The sequence below is a fragment of the Pempheris klunzingeri genome, chromosome 19 (genome assembly GCF_042242105.1).
Source record: "Pempheris klunzingeri isolate RE-2024b chromosome 19, fPemKlu1.hap1, whole genome shotgun sequence".
Classification (NCBI taxonomy): domain Eukaryota; kingdom Metazoa; phylum Chordata; class Actinopteri; order Acropomatiformes; family Pempheridae; genus Pempheris; species Pempheris klunzingeri.
In genome coordinates, this window is record NC_092030.1 from 22,570,294 (window position 1) to 22,585,635 (window position 15,342).

Genomic DNA, 15,342 nt, shown 5'->3' on the forward strand with positions numbered 1-15,342 from the left:
ATCACCAGATCCTCAAAGTAGTAGAACTTGGCGACCCCAAGAATCTTCTCAAAGACTCAGGGACCTCCTAGGAGAACTCCAGCCTCTCCTCAGAACCACCAGAAGGATGCCACCTAAAGGACTTTGAGAACTTCCTTAGTGACCCCTAGAATCACCTGAAGGACTGTTGGTCCCACTCACACACCTTCTATCCTCTAAAGAACGTACAGGAGAGAACAGATTCAGACAGAACCCGCTCAGTGAGCCCCATCTGCATTCAGAGTTTAATTTATTCAGATTTTCCCTTTAATGTGTCACCTGTCTGCTCACAGATTCACTCCGATTCTTTCACGAGTTAGAACATCCAGAACCACCAGTGAGCTCCTTTAAAAGGAAGCTGCTCATATCTGCACTGTTACACTGACCAATCAGAGCCCTGCTGTGGTCACTGTGACCAATCAGAGCCCTGCTGTGGTCACTGTGACCAATCAGAGAGCCTGTTTCTGGTTGTAGAGACGCCCAAACACAAAGCTGCTTCTCTGTTTCTGACACAGTGACCTCATGTTTCCTGGACTGTGGTGTGTGATGTACCAGTTTCCACGTGTCTGTCGTCTGTCACTGTGTTTTTATTCAAACAAACCTGTGGAGCTGCATTCAAAGCACAATAAAAGAGAACTGTGAGGGAAACGTGCTGACATCTCAGAGTGCTGACTGTTTCAGAGCCTCCAGGCGTTCCTCATCATCAGGATGAAGTAGACGTCGCTGTCGATGGAGGCGCTGACTCCACAGTAATAGTTGACGAACTCCTCTTTGGTCACCTGTCGGTCAGAAGACAGATTTTACTGCTGAGGGACGAACACCTTTACTACGAGGAGAGAAAGAGGTCAGTGTGATCAGAAAGGCACTACAGCCAGAGGAAGTAAGCGTTCAAAATAAAAGCCTTTCTTTGTCCAGCTGAGCTCGGCTTTAGGATCGCCCCCCCAGCCTCTCTTCAGACCTTAGAAGTCTCTGTGTTCTCTGACCTCGTGTGTTTTAGTCTGAAATCATCAGCTGCAGGTTCAGATCCTACAGGAAACCTGAGCTGCTCAGAAGTGACTCAGCTGTTTTTGCTGCGTTAAATAACGGCAGGTTGCCGAGCTGATGTTCTCAGGGTTCTGCTGTGGTTCTCTGATGTTCTCAGGGTTCTGCTGTGGTTCTCTGATGTTCTCAGGGTTCTGCTGTGGTTCTCTGATGTTCTCAGGGTTCTGCTGTGGTTGTCTGACTCACTTCTCAATGGATGGAGTGAGTGGATCTGTGTCCACAGGCTGAAGGTCCAGACAGGCTGCTAGAGGAGACCGAGCAAAGTCCAGAGCAGGAGGGGAGAGGGTGAGTGGGAGTGAAAGAGTGAAGTCAGAAACACCAGCCACCACCCCTCTGGAGTCACCCCTCTGGAGTCACCCCTCTGGTGTCACCCCTTTGGAGTCACCCCTCTGGAGTCACCCCGCTGGAGTCACCCCTCTGGTGTCACCCCTCTGGAGTCACCCCGCTGGAGTCACCCCTCTGGAGTCACCCCGCTGGTGTCACCCCTCTGGTGTCACCCCTCTGGAGTCACCCCTCTGGAGTCACCCCTCTGGAGTCACCCCTCTGGTGTCACCCCTCTGGAGTCACCCCACTGGAGTCACCCCTCTGGAGTCACCCCTCTGGTGTCACCCCTCTGGAGTCACCCCGCTGGAGTCACCCCTCTGGAGTCACCCCACTGGAGTCACCCCGCTGGAGTCACCCCTCTGGTGTCACCCCTCTGGAGTCACCCCGCTGGAGTCACCCCTCTGGAGTCACCCTGCAACCTCTGTGGGAATATCACACTTTTCTAAAAGAGAGAGAGCAGCCTGAGATGGAAACGTCCTCCCCCCTCCTCCCCCGCCACCGTCCAACCAGCTGCTTTACCAGAGTCACAGCTTCCAGGCGTTTCTCATCATCACTATAAAGTAGACGTCAGTGTCGATGGAGGCGCTCACGCCGGCGTAATAGTTGATGAACTCCTCCTGGGTGACCTTCAGAGAGCAGCAGCACATTAAGACATGAGTGTGTGAACGCTGCGTTCAGGGGTCACAGCTCTGTGGGAGACGACGCCTTCAAGGACCTGCTCACACAGTAACTTAAACCTCAACCACAGGTCACTAACTGGCAGACCCAGACGCTGTCCTATATTTAAAATCCCCTTATAATTCATTGATAACAGGTCTGGGTCCCGGACGATTACGACAAGCTGCTGCTAAACTTCATTTTTCTGAAGTTATGAACTTCATTTTAAGACGCAGTTATTCAAAAACTCTCTTCTTTCTAAATGCAGCCCTTCTTTTGCTGAATGAGCCCAGAGCGTTCTGCCTCTCGACAGTATCGTGTGTCTGTTTACAATAAATACTGTCAAAATGTTTTTGAATCCTACTGAGTTTATCAGTTATTGATCACATGCAGAAGCTCCAAGACATCAACATGACTCACTAATCAGGTTAGACGTTCACACGTTCCTTTGCTTTAACACGTTTCCTCTGACGGTACATAGCTGAAGAACTGATCTAAACCACCAGCGGACTTCCTGTCTGTTACCTTCCCGTCTTTGTCGTACGGAGAGTCGAAGTTGTCCAGGAAGGTCCTGAAGACCTGCTCCTCCGTCCACTCCCCATTCTGGTACTTGGGGTGGTACTTGGCGTTGTAGACCCCCCTCAGGTCCTCGATGGTGATCACGCCATCTCCCGTCTTATCCAGCTTCCGAAACGCCTGCATGACCGCCTCCTTCCTGGCCTTGGACATCTGTGGCTGCAGGGACACATGGGGGGGCGTTAGGAGACAGGAAGTGTGGGTCAGCTGATCAGTGACCAGCTGCCACCTATTTACCCGCAGAGTGACCAGGAACTCGTCGAAGTCGATGGTCCCGCTGCCGTCGCGGTCGAAGCGCTGGAACAGATCGGTGGCCTCCTGCTTCTCGATCAGGATGCCGAAGTCGTTCAGACCCTTCAGGAACTCCTTCAGGTCCAGAGAGCGACTCTGATCGTCGTCCAGGATCTTAAAGGTCCTGGTGAACCAAGAAAACAGTGCAGTCGCCCTTTAAATCAGCGGGAGTTCACAGGTTCTTCTCCAAGTGGACTCTAACACACTTTAGACGTGGAATTAATGTCTGCTCTGTGTTTCAACCTTTTCAGCAGGGCAGAAGGTTCCAGAAATAAAATGGATTATCCTGTTTTATTCTGATCATCATCAGGAGCTCAGACCTGTTTCTCTCTGAACTGAACTAGTTGGACAGACTGAGCCTCCGAACACGCCAAATACACGCCTGGGACGGCGTCCGAAGGGCTGACAGGAAGTCAGGCAGGAAGTGACGGTCTAAATGAGTGTTGTCCCATAATACCCCCCCCCCCCCCCCAGGTGGACTCACCTGCCCAGACCTTTGATCCCAGACGAGCCTCTGGACAGACACTGCAGCCTCAGCCTCTCCACGGGGTCCAAGCACTCCGTCAGCTGACGCTTGGCCTTCAACGCCATCTCTCTGTCGTGTCTGGACGTCCCCGCCATCACTGAGGGGACGGACACACAGACGCTGTTATTCAGAGGACAGAATGATCTACTTCAATTCAGTCCAACATATAATCAGCATCGTGTTCAGCTTCTCGTGTTTATAACAACCCAAACTTCAGTCTGAGTCTCTCAGTCGTTCACCTCCCCAATATGGCCGCCTCTGACGCACACAGATGAAATACTGGGACTCTGCTGTTTGGCTCCTGACTGACATTTAATTCAACCACCTGTCGTCTCCTGGTGAACTGATGGTCACTGGTAACACAACCAGAGGTGGGACCAAGTCATTGTTTTGACAAGTCTCAAGTCTTTGCCCTCAAGTCCCAAGTCAAGTCCCAAGTCCTACCATTTGAGTTTCAAGTCCTTTCGAGTCCTTTTAACAACAGAGAAATAATATTTACAATCCCGCTTCAAAAATCCCAAACCATCCTCTTACAATATAAGTATGAGCAACAGAATGAACCCGCTGTGGATGCATATACCGTGTTGGCAAAGTGACGCTATCAGTGAGTTGCAGCTAGCAGTTAAATTAGTTAGCCTATAAGCTAGTGTTAGCTTAGTTTACCGTTCTTTGTGCAGCTTCAAATGTCGAACAAAGTTGGAAGTTGTTGCGTCTCCGCATGTTTTACATACTGCGATTCGTTTTTTGTTGACCACCTCGTAGTTTTTATACCCAAACGAAACTATCTTTGGTATCATTTTTGCCAACTGGCGCGCTGCTTTATCCGCTTCATTGGTTGTCCTGTAATTTGATTGGTTGGATGCTGTCGGATCAAAACAACGTGGATCTAATTTGATTGGATGTCGTGCCGACAGCGCGCTTGCTCAGGTACACACACACACACACACACACACACACACACACACACACACACACACACACACACACACAGATATAGATATATAGCGGAAAGTAGCAAGTCTTTTCAAGTCAAAAGGGTCAAGTCCAAGTCACGAGTTACTGATGTTAAAGTCCAAGTCGAGTTGCAAGTCTCTTTACATTTTGTCAAGTCGAGTCTAAAGTCATCAAATTCATGACTCGAGTCTGACTTGAGTCCAAGTCATGTGACTCGAGTCCACACCTCTGAACACAACTACAGTACAGGCTACAGTAGTACTACTGCAGTACTACTACAGTACAGGCTACAGTAGTACTACTGCAGTACTACTACAGTACCACGGCAGTACTACAGTACTACTATAGTACCACGGCAGTACTACAGTACTACTACAGTACTACTATAGTACCACGGCAGTACTACAGTACTACTACAGTACCACAGCAGTACTACAGTACTACTACAGTAGTACTACAGCTCCAGACTTCCTGTACTCTCACTGCAGCAGTACAGGATCACAGTCCTGCTGCTTTTCGAAAAACAATCATGTGACATCAGGACTCACCGACTCCGTTTTAATCTTCAGCTGGAAACAACGAACCGGAAGTCCGACACCATTCCCAAACACCCGCCGTCACCATGGAGACCCACCGTCCCCTGCTCTGATTGGCCGCTGCTGCACTGCGGACAGACAGGATATTCACTCAGAACCGGAAGAGGAAGAAACGCCGCTAGTGATGTGTCGGTTGTTAGAGCCGGCTCTTTTGGGGGGGGGGGGGGGGGGGACAAGAGGGCGAGAGAGCACCGCTCCATCAGTGACAGGCTTCGTCACCCACGATGCTCCAAAGAGAGGCATCACAGGTCCTTCCTCCCTGCTGCCGTCAGACTTTACAACCAAATCTGCTCCCAGTAGACCAAAGACCAAGAAAAAGGAACAAGTGCAATATTTCATATATATTTATATATTTATATTTTCCCCCATGTGCAATAGCCTTTCTATCACCTCATTCTTTCATTCTTTCACCATACATTATTTTTTGTATATACTGTACATGTAAACATATATATATTTTATATTTTTTATTCCCTTTCTTTGTATGTGTGAACTGTATCTTGTATGTGTGAATCAGAACTGCTGCTGACTTGAAATTTCCCCATTGTGGGATAAATAAAGGAATATCTTATCTTATCTTATCTTACAAGTCAGACTGCAGGTAGGACAGGTGAGAAACATGAGCGACAGAAAACGTAGTAACATCTGGACACATTTTAATAGAACTGATAGTTGGAGGGCAGAGTGCAGACTTTTGTGGTATCTGGTGGGTGCATCAAAGGAGTGTTATTAACGATTGTGTCAGTTTGGTATTTGTGTCTGTTTATCTAAAGGAATCAGACCTGGGAAAGCATGACCTCGGCAGGAGTGACCTGACCTTTACCTCCTTATCTGGACACAGAGAAAAGCAGATGTTTATGTTACATTCCTTTACATTTTAACAAAGACATCAGATGTTGAGCTGGGTGGTCAAGAAGAGTATATAATGTGACCACAGAGTGGGCTCGAGAGAAGACGGGGACAGAGGCAGCAGATTCGGCCGGGGGTTATACTGTCTGTTCCTCCAATTGGCTGAACGTCTTCCCAGGCCTCCATGGTGCCTGTTAGACAGCTGACCTTTTTGTAATAAACCTATTTTTATTCACTAAGTCGTTGTCAGCGGAAGTTTCCTTTCATCAACTGCACATCATCATCATCAGAGAAGATACGACACTTTGCAAAATTAGAATTTCATATCAGGCTCCACAAACAACCTGCACAGACGTGTGTGTACTGTTCACCATCAGTTCAGTTAGAGCAGGAAAGACAAGCTGCTGTTAATGAAGGAGCCAGTGTGTCTACAGCATCATCCAGGACAACACCAAGCCACCAAGACCACCAGCCCAGAGCTCCATGAGCCCAGTAAAACTAAATAATTTAAAATTAATAAAGCAATATAAACAATAAATATTCGATACAATGTGTTTTTTACATTAATAATTCATTTTACACATAATTTGGTAATAAATTTATTGAAGCAGCAAAAAAGTCTAAGGAGCCACTTGGGAGCCGAAAGAGCCGGCTCTCTAAAAAGACTCTATCACTACGACAAACGTCCTGACATGTTTTTGAGAATCTTTACCGAGTCACGAGTCATCTGTGAAATAACACCTGACGTCGTCACTTCCTGTGGGCATTTCATAGTAAAAGTCCACCACTGCCTTCTCAGTAAAAAGCCTGTTTTATTTTGAAACGCAGACAGGAAGTGTTTCGTTAGTATGACTGTAAGCTTCACTAATGATCATTAACCAGCTGCTAATCAATAAACTCATTAAACACTCAGAGAACAACGAGAGAAACAATTATTAGTGTTATTACTGTTATTATGATAGCTGTGGGAATAGTACTATTGGTAGTACTGTGGTAGTACTATGGTAGTACTGTGGTAGTGCTATCGGTAGTACTATGGTAGTATTGTGGTAGTACTATTAGTAGTACTATTGGTTGTACTGTGGTAGTACTATGGTAGTACTATTGGTAGTACTGTGGTAGTACTATGGTAGTACTATTGGTAGTACTGTGGTAGTACTATTGGTAGTACTATGGTAGTACTGTGGTAGTACTATGGTAGTACTATTGGTAGTACTGTGGTAGTACTATGGTAGTACTATTGGTAGTACTGTGGTAGTACTATGGTAGTACTATGGTAGTACTATTAGTAGTACTATTGTAGTAGTATGTTTCCATGTTTCCAATTATGAATTCTATCTCCGCCCCAGAAATCCCACAGACTGCACCTTTAAATGACCCCTCCCCACCTGACACCTGTGGTGATGAAGTGTCTGAAGCTGGCTGGCTGAGCTGGTAGCTTGGTAACCAATCAGCCAATCAGTGCCAAGCAGTGAACCAACTGACCTGGAGACAAAGAGACGACAAGGTGACCTCGTCAGGTTTCGTTTATTTTGGTTGGTCTCACAGCAGAACTTCAGTCAGAACAACAAGCGACAGGTCGTCCTCCGTCAGACGACACTAACGTCAGGCTCCTCGATGCCGCTCAGCTGTTTATAGGAGAGAGGAAATCCAGGACGTAGCCTGAAGCAAACTGCTGAGACCCTTACTTAGCCAAAAGTTAGCCGTAAAGTCAGTGTGGTTTCTCAGTGTGGCTTCTTGGTCACATTCGGTGGTGTCCATGTCCACGGTGGATGCATTGTTACAACCCTCTAAAGTCTCTACAAACTGCAGAAATGTTTTTTTTATTATCACACTGTCAGTGCACAGTGCCCCCCCACGCCTCTCGTACTGGGTCGGCGCCCTGTTCACATCAGCAACACAGGTAACGTGTCCGTTGGGAGTTTTAGTCACACACCACTTTGAGTGGTCAGCGGCAGCCCTCCACCTCCCCAGACTGGTTGTTATAGATTTGATGTTTTCCACCGTGTGTCTGTTGATGTCACAGAAGGATTTGTCCCGGTGAGGCTGACACCCCCACGTCTGGACCAACACATCACTGTTGATTCTCTGGGAAATAGTGACGTAAAGATCTCCACCTGAAAAACCAACAGCAGCAGGAAAATTACACACAACAGCAACTGTAGGCGACGACTACAGAAGATACTGGGACCGTGTGCACAGGCAGGAGGGAGGAAGTAGAAACCACAGTGATGAAGATTGTTCAAACAATCAAATCCAAAATCTCACCGTCAGCTTCGCTTTCCATCTTCTTAGCAATGCTGCGAAACTGAAGACCGGCGTTCGAGATCAGCACCTGGAACAGATCGGATGGGGGGGGCTGGACCCAGTTTACAGCGTCCTTGAGTTCTTGATGAAAGTCCAGTGGAATATCGTGTTCGAACGGGAACGCTCCGATGTACTGCAGGTGTTTACCTATCCCAGTGAACTGGCTGTAAGGGAAGGTCACACACATGAATATCTGAGCGTGTCTGTCTCCACTTACAGGCCAGAAATTGTTTGGATCTCTTCTGAAAGGGAACTGTGGTGTGCTGTGCAAGAGCCAGACTCCAGTGCCGGTTGTCTCCACCATCAGAACACCTGAGGAACAGGTAGACAGCTAGTCATCAGAAGCACAGGACCGAACACTTCCACTAGATTTATAATACGTTTCTGTTGTGCCGCCAGTCTGAACCACAGGTCCGACTCTAACGTCCATCCAGGAGAGATCATCTTTCAAATCATCAGACAGAAGCTTTGCTTTCTCTCACAGTGGGACTGACAGCCATCTTTACTCACAGGTAACTTGTATTTAAGTACAAGCTCCCTGTCAGAGTCTCTACCTTTACTGTGGCCAAACTGTTTCATGGCAGAGCATCCTGGAGGCTGATCGCTGTAGCTGATGAATCCAAAGGTTTGTGGCTACAAATGACGTAGAAGGACGAGAAGAAACAAAGATTCAGTGACACACAATTCACACAACCACAGCTAATATTGTCACTGTTCTACAAGTAATAGATAAAGATAAATGTAAAGGGCACAATCCACAACCACATTATCACACACCAGAAACATCTTACTGCCTGTTTCAGTGGTTACTGACTGTCTATTCAGGCTGGACCTTAAACACAGTCTGTGTAAAGAAGCGTCCTCTGATTGGTCGGTATCAGTCTGTGTAAAGAAGCGTCCTCTGATTGGTCGGTATCAGTCTACAAAGAAGCGTCCTCTGATTGGTCGGTATCAGTCTGTAAAGAAGCGTCCTCTGATTGGTCGGTATCAGTCTGTGTAAAGAAGCGTCCTCTGATTGGTCGGTATCAGTCTGTAAAGAAGCGTCCTCTGATTGGTCGGTATCAGTCTGTAAAGAAGTGTCCTCTGATTGGTCGGTATCAGTCTGTATAAAGAAGCGTCCTCTGATTGGTCGGTATCAGTCTGTGTAAAGAAGCGTCCTCTGATTGGTCGGTATCAGTCTATAAAGAAGCGTCCTCTGATTGGTCGGTATCAGTCTGTAAAGAAGCGTCCTCTGATTGGTCGGTATCAGTCTGTGTAAAGAAGCGTCCTCTGATTGGTCGGTATCAGTCTGTGTAAAGAAGCGTCCTCTGATTGGTCGGTATCAGTCTGTGTAAAGAAGCGTCCTCTGATTGGTCGGTATCAGTCTATAAAGAAGCGTCCTCTGATTGGTCGGTATCAGTCTGTAAAGAAGCGTCCTCTGATTGGTCGGTATCAGTCTATAAAGAAGCGTCCTCTGATTGGTCGGTATCAGTCTGTGTAAAGAAGCGTCCTCTGATTGGTCGGTATCAGTCTGTGTAAAGAAGCGTCCTCTGATTGGTCGGTATCAGTCTGTGTAAAGAAGCGTCCTCTGATTGGTCGGTATCAGTCTGTAAAGAAGCGTCCTCTGTTTGGTCGGTATCAGTCTGTAAAGAAGCGTCCTCTGATTGGTCGGTATCAGTCTGTAAAGAAGCGTCCTCTGATTGGTCGGTATCAGTCTATAAAGAAGCGTCCTCTGATTGGTCGGTATCAGTCTATAAAGAAGCGTCCTCTGATTGGTCGGTATCAGTCTGTATAAAGAAGCGTCCTCTGATTGGTCGGTATCAGTCTATAAAGAAGCGTCCTCTGATTGGTCGGTATCAGTCTGTATAAAGAAGCGTCCTCTGATTGGTCGGTATCAGTCTGTATAAAGAAGCGTCCTCTGATTGGTCGGTATCAGTCTGTATAAAGAAGCGTCCTCTGATTGGTCGGTATCAGTCTATAAAGAAGCGTCCTCTGATTGGTCGGTATCAGTCTGTGTAAAGAAGCGTCCTCTGATTGGTCGGTATCAGTCTATAAAGAAGCGTCCTCTGATTGGTCGGTATCAGTCTGTAAAGAAGCGTCCTCTGATTGGTCGGTATCAGTCTGTGTAAAGAAGCGTCCTCTGATTGGTCGGTATCAGTCTGTGTAAAGAAGCGTCCTCTGATTGGTCGGTATCAGTCTGTGTGAAGAAGCGTCCTCTGATTGGTCGGTATCAGTCTGTGTAAAGAAGCGTCCTCTGATTGGTCGGTATCAGTCTGTGTAAAGAAGCGTCCTCTGATTGGTCGGTATCAGTCTGTGTAAAGAAGCGTCCTCTGATTGGTCGGTATCAGTCTATAAAGAAGCGTCCTCTGATTGGTCGGTATCAGTCTGTATAAAGAAGCGTCCTCTGATTGGTCGGTATCAGTCTGTGTGAAGAAGCGTCCTCTGATTGGTCGGTATCAGTCTGTGTAAAGAAGCGTCCTCTGATTGGTCGGTATCAGTCTGTATAAAGAAGCGTCCTCTGATTGGTCGGTATCAGTCTATAAAGAAGCGTCCTCTGATTGGTCGGTATCAGTCTATAAAGAAGCGTCCTCTGATTGGTCGGTATCAGTCTGTAAAGAAGCGTCCTCTGATTGGTCGGTATCAGTCTATAAAGAAGCGTCCTCTGATTGGTCGGTATCAGTCTGTATAAAGAAGCGTCCTCTGATTGGTCGGTATCAGTCTGTATAAAGAAGCGTCCTCTGATTGGTCGGTATCAGTCTGTATAAAGAAGCGTCCTCTGATTGGTCACTGGCTCCAAACAGGAGTCTGATTGGATGGAAGTCAATGAGGAAATGAGGAGACTTCTCTCCTGATTTATCAGCTCAGTGAACAGTTTCTGCTCTCAGTCTCTAGTTTACAGTCTTCTTCAGTTCATTTAGTAAATTATGGTCCATTTAGAGGAAGATACACCAGGAAAGGGGGGGGGGCTTTAGGGTGGGGCTACCTGCTCACTGACCAATCAGAGGAGGGTCCTGACTAAACCCGACCAATCAGAGGAGGGTCCTGACTAAACCCGACTAATCAGTGGAGGGTCCTGACTAAACCCGACCAATCAGAGGAGGGTCCTGACTAAACCCGACCAATCAGAGGAGGGTCCTGACTAAACCCGACCAATCAGAGGAGGGTCCTGACTAAACCCGACCAATCAGTGGAGGGTCCTGACTAAACCCGACCAATCAGAGGAGGGTCCTGTCTAAACCCGACCAATCAGAGGAGGGTCCTGACTAAACCCGACCAATCAGAGGAGGGTCCTGACTAAACCCGACCAATCAGTGGAGGGTCCTGACTAAACCCGACCAATCAGAGGAGGGTCCTGTCTAAACCCGACCAATCAGAGGAGGGTCCTGACTAAACCCGACCAATCAGAGGAGGGTCCTGACTAAACCCGACCAATCAGTGGAGGGTCCTGACTAAACCCGACCAATCAGAGGAGGGTCCTGTCTAAACCCGACCAATCAGAGGAGGGTCCTGACTAAACCCGACCAATCAGTGGAGGGTCCTGACTAAACCCGACCAATCAGAGGAGGGTCCTGACTAAACCCGACCAATCAGAGGAGGGTCCTGACTAAACCCGACCAATCAGTGGAGGGTCCTGACTAAACCCGACCAATCAGAGGAGGGTCCTGACTAAACCCGACCAATCAGTGGAGGGTCCTGACTAAACCCGACCAATCAGAGGAGGGTCCTGACTAGACCCGACCAATCAGAGGAGGGTCCTGTCTAAACCCGACCAATCAGTGGAGGGTCCTGACTGAACCCGACCAATCAGAGGAGGGTCCTGACTAAACCCGACCAATCAGAGGAGGGTCCTGACTAAACCCGACCAATCAGAGGAGGGTCCTGACTGAACCTGAGACGTCTTGAGTCACTTCTGGCTGAAGATCTAACGCCCATGCTGTGATTAGCCACACCCACTTTGGAAAAGATGGACTTCCAGCATGACAAGCACACTGTGGGTTGTGGTTCTGTGCATCAGTCACTATCAGGACGATCACAGGCCTGAAGCTCCAGCAGGATCCTCACCATGGATCTTATTGGGGTAAAAAGGGGCCGCAGGGTGTTTGCCAGAACGCCCTCAGGATGGTTGATGGGTTTGTACAGAGCAGCAGGCGTCGTCCCTCCAGGTGAAGCAGCCGGTTTCATCGTTTTCACTCCATCTGAGTCCATGTAGAGATACTCCAGAGATACTGGAGCTTTGTATAAGATGTACCTGGTGAACAGTCGGAGTCACATTAGTGAAGCATGTGACCCTGAAATATCTGTTGCAGTTAAAGGAATAGTTCAACATATTAGGAAGTGTTCATTTTAGCCTAGTCTGACCATTTCTTTACTGGAGTCTCTTCCTGTCCTATAAATATTCCAGCACATCACCCCCCATCCAGTGGTGAATGATCATATTTACACTCTTATGCAGATTAAACAATGGAGATATAACGTGTTTGATGGTGACTTACAGGTGCTGGTGACGGTTTGTTACCTTTAAGAAGAAAAACACCTGCGGCCGCAGCTTTAAAACCCCCTCACTGTTATCTGAGGGTCCCACTTTTTTTTTTGTTTTTCCACATGATGAAATAAAGCAGCAGCTGAATCAGTTCACCACAGAGAAGAAAAACACACAGCTGAAGGTAGCTATCTTAGCATGGAGACAGCTAGCTTAGCATGGAGACAGCTAGCTTAGCATAGAGGCAGCTATCTTAGCATAGAGACAGCTAGCTTAGCATAAAGGTAGCTAGCTTAGCATAGAGACAGCTAGCTTAGCAGATATCTGCCCCTCCCTTTGACTGTGTCAAGCTGTGAGTGAACTCCAGGATAACGAACAGCTGGTCTTTATCCTGCTTATTCCACAGCTGTGAACTAAAGGAATCAACAATTTAACACTGAATACTGACTTTTTGGAACATTTCATTGCTTCCGCTATAAGAACTGTGTCTGTAGCAACAACCTATTAAACAGAGGTGACGGACCGTAGAGCGCCATGATTGGCCAATCAGAATCGAGCACTCAACAGAGCTGTGTGATCATTTATTGGACTGGTTTCCAGATAAATTTTAGCGGTAGTGACGGGTAGAAAGTGAGTCACACGGCAAACACTGAACTAGTCTGAGCTGATCCTCTTCAACTAGTTATCAGATGACGAAGCTCTTTGGTCCAAGAGTTCATCGTTATTTGAACGGAGAGAGAGTCTGCGCTATGACCCATGTTTTCCTGGAGGTGGCGCTGCCTCACCAGTCCTTTTCTCCGTTGTTCTCGTCTCTGCAGGTCACTTGTCCGTCGCAGCTCCAGCAGAGCAGACTGAAGATCAGGACCAGAGTCCACATGGCTGCTGCAGACTGGATGGAGAGAAGTCACCAACACTAGAGAAGCCCATAGGAGTGGACAGACAGCATCACTGCATCACTTCATCACTTCATCACACACGTATTCGCTCCAACACTCATCCTGTCGAGGTTTTTACCAGAAGTGTGTTTTCAGGCTCCTGGTGTTTACAGATTGGAGGCCTGAGGAAAAAGGTTGAACTTTTGGCTTCGTTACTTCGCAGTTGGACGGAGCTTTGACTGTTTCACTGGTGTGAGTGGATCAGACTAATTGGTACCCAGACATTTAGCTGATCCCCTTTGCAGTAATTTCCAGATCCAGACTTTACAAACGTGGGCGATGCCTTTATTTTTCTGTGAGCGTGCTCAGTAGCGCCGTCACCCACCTGGAAACAACGACACGACTGCTTTTCTCATGAATGTTTTATGAAGTCATACCTGTCTTTGGTTCAGCTTCAGCCAGTCGTGGATCTTCATCTCCTCCTGTGTTGACTCTCGTCTCTTCTTTTTAGGCCGCGGTCTCTGTCCCCACGTCAGCCAATCAGCACGCACTTGGCTCTACGCCGTCCAATAGATTCTCTTTTCTTACTTGTTGGCATTCACATGAACTCGACTCCATTTACGGTCGGATGACCTTCAACACCAATATTGCTGAAGTCAACATGAATCTGCACCGTGTCCCTCACAAATACATCAAACCGAGCCAAAGTAAAGTTTCCTGTCTGGTTCTCTGCTCTGGGTTCACCTCAGGTTTCCTTTGGGAAGCGTTCATAACATGGGGACGTTGATTAACACCTAGATAATACCTTTAACTAGCTAGTCCCTCTAGCTAACACCTAGGTAACACCTTTAACTAGCTAGTCCCTCTAGCTAGTACCTAGGTAACACCTTTAACTAGCTAGTCCCTCTAGCTAACACCTAGGTAACACCTTTAACTAGCTAGTACCTAGGTAACTCTAAACCTGAACCATGGAATTAGTGAACTGGTCTCTCCATGCAGTTGATAAAATTTTCAGTTCCAGAAGAGTGGTGCCTGGGGAACCGGCATGCCCTCAAGGAACGTTTCCAGCTGGCTACACGGTCGACTCGTGGGAGAAGTGGAGGACCATGTGCCTGGCGGACCTGTCCATTGAGGACGTGGAAGATGTTTATCTGTTTGGATCCATGATACTAGGTGCTCTGCTGATTGGATCAGGCTTTGCACTGATGTATCGTCAAATCTGGAAGACGGTGGCAGCAGTCAAGGGCCCCACTCCGCTGCCGACCATGATTGAGGGTTTAGGCAGGGCTCAGGCCACGGCCGTGGCTGCGGTTCTTAACCGCTCGGATAACATCTTGGAGAAGCTTTCGGCTCTGCAGAAAGGATTGGATCGATTGAGTGACCAGAATGGACAATAGAGTAAGCCAAGTCTATTGAATATGGCTGTCTCGCTCTAACCCAAATCATCTAATCTGAATTGGCCTCCCTAAGCAGTGGCCTTGGCCAAGGTCACCGTCTGAACAATCTCCCCTCTGAGTTCACTGCAGCTGGGACGCTCTTCCCCATCCCTCCCCCATCCACCTGGTGTTTGTTGGCTTATCTGGAACCGGACCAGGGACATCTCCATGGCAACCGCCATGTTATCGCCGACGACCGCGAATGAACTGAGGCGGGTTTTGGGAACTGATGAGCAAACACATCGGGACTTACTCCTGCCTTATATCCAACGCCTTCGCCAGCTTCCACCCCTCCAGTACGAGGGGCAAGGTCCAAGGGCTCGCCTACCGGGGCTGTAGCCAGTGACCTGCCTCCTGCGGTGCTGGAATTCTCTACTCCCCTTTTCCCCTCCCCTGTTGCCATGTTGTTATTGTCATGTGATGTGCAAAAATA

General features: G+C 47.8%; 2 protein-coding genes across 5 annotated transcripts; both read right to left on the reverse strand.

Annotated features, from left to right (window-relative positions):
• Positions 1-555: 555 nt before the first annotated feature.
• capslb (calcyphosine-like b) lies at positions 556-4,986 on the reverse strand. Of its 4 annotated transcripts, none has more exons than XM_070851139.1 (5): positions 4,936-4,965; positions 3,392-3,553; positions 2,854-3,031; positions 2,566-2,775; positions 556-797 (listed from the first exon to the last, which is right to left on the reverse strand). In XM_070851139.1, exons 2-5 carry the CDS (start codon positions 3,526-3,528, stop codon positions 696-698), a joined length of 627 nt encoding a protein of 208 aa, XP_070707240.1. In that variant the 5' UTR covers positions 3,529-3,553; positions 4,936-4,965; the 3' UTR covers positions 556-695. The 4 variants fall into 4 exon arrangements, with proteins under 4 accessions (XP_070707240.1, XP_070707239.1, XP_070707237.1 ...); XM_070851138.1 differs by having other exon boundaries at positions 557-797; positions 3,392-3,530; positions 4,936-4,986; XM_070851136.1 differs by having other exon boundaries at positions 557-797; positions 3,392-3,530; positions 4,932-4,969.
• Positions 4,953-13,949, reverse strand: LOC139219276 (deoxyribonuclease-2-alpha-like). Its single transcript, XM_070851086.1, has 8 exons — positions 13,911-13,949; positions 13,384-13,487; positions 12,181-12,367; positions 8,694-8,772; positions 8,101-8,451; positions 7,692-7,949; positions 5,807-5,814; positions 4,953-5,051 (listed from the first exon to the last, which is right to left on the reverse strand). Exons 1-8 carry the CDS (start codon positions 13,947-13,949, stop codon positions 4,953-4,955), a joined length of 1,125 nt encoding a protein of 374 aa, XP_070707187.1.
• Between the last annotated feature and the right edge of the window lie 1,393 nt (positions 13,950-15,342).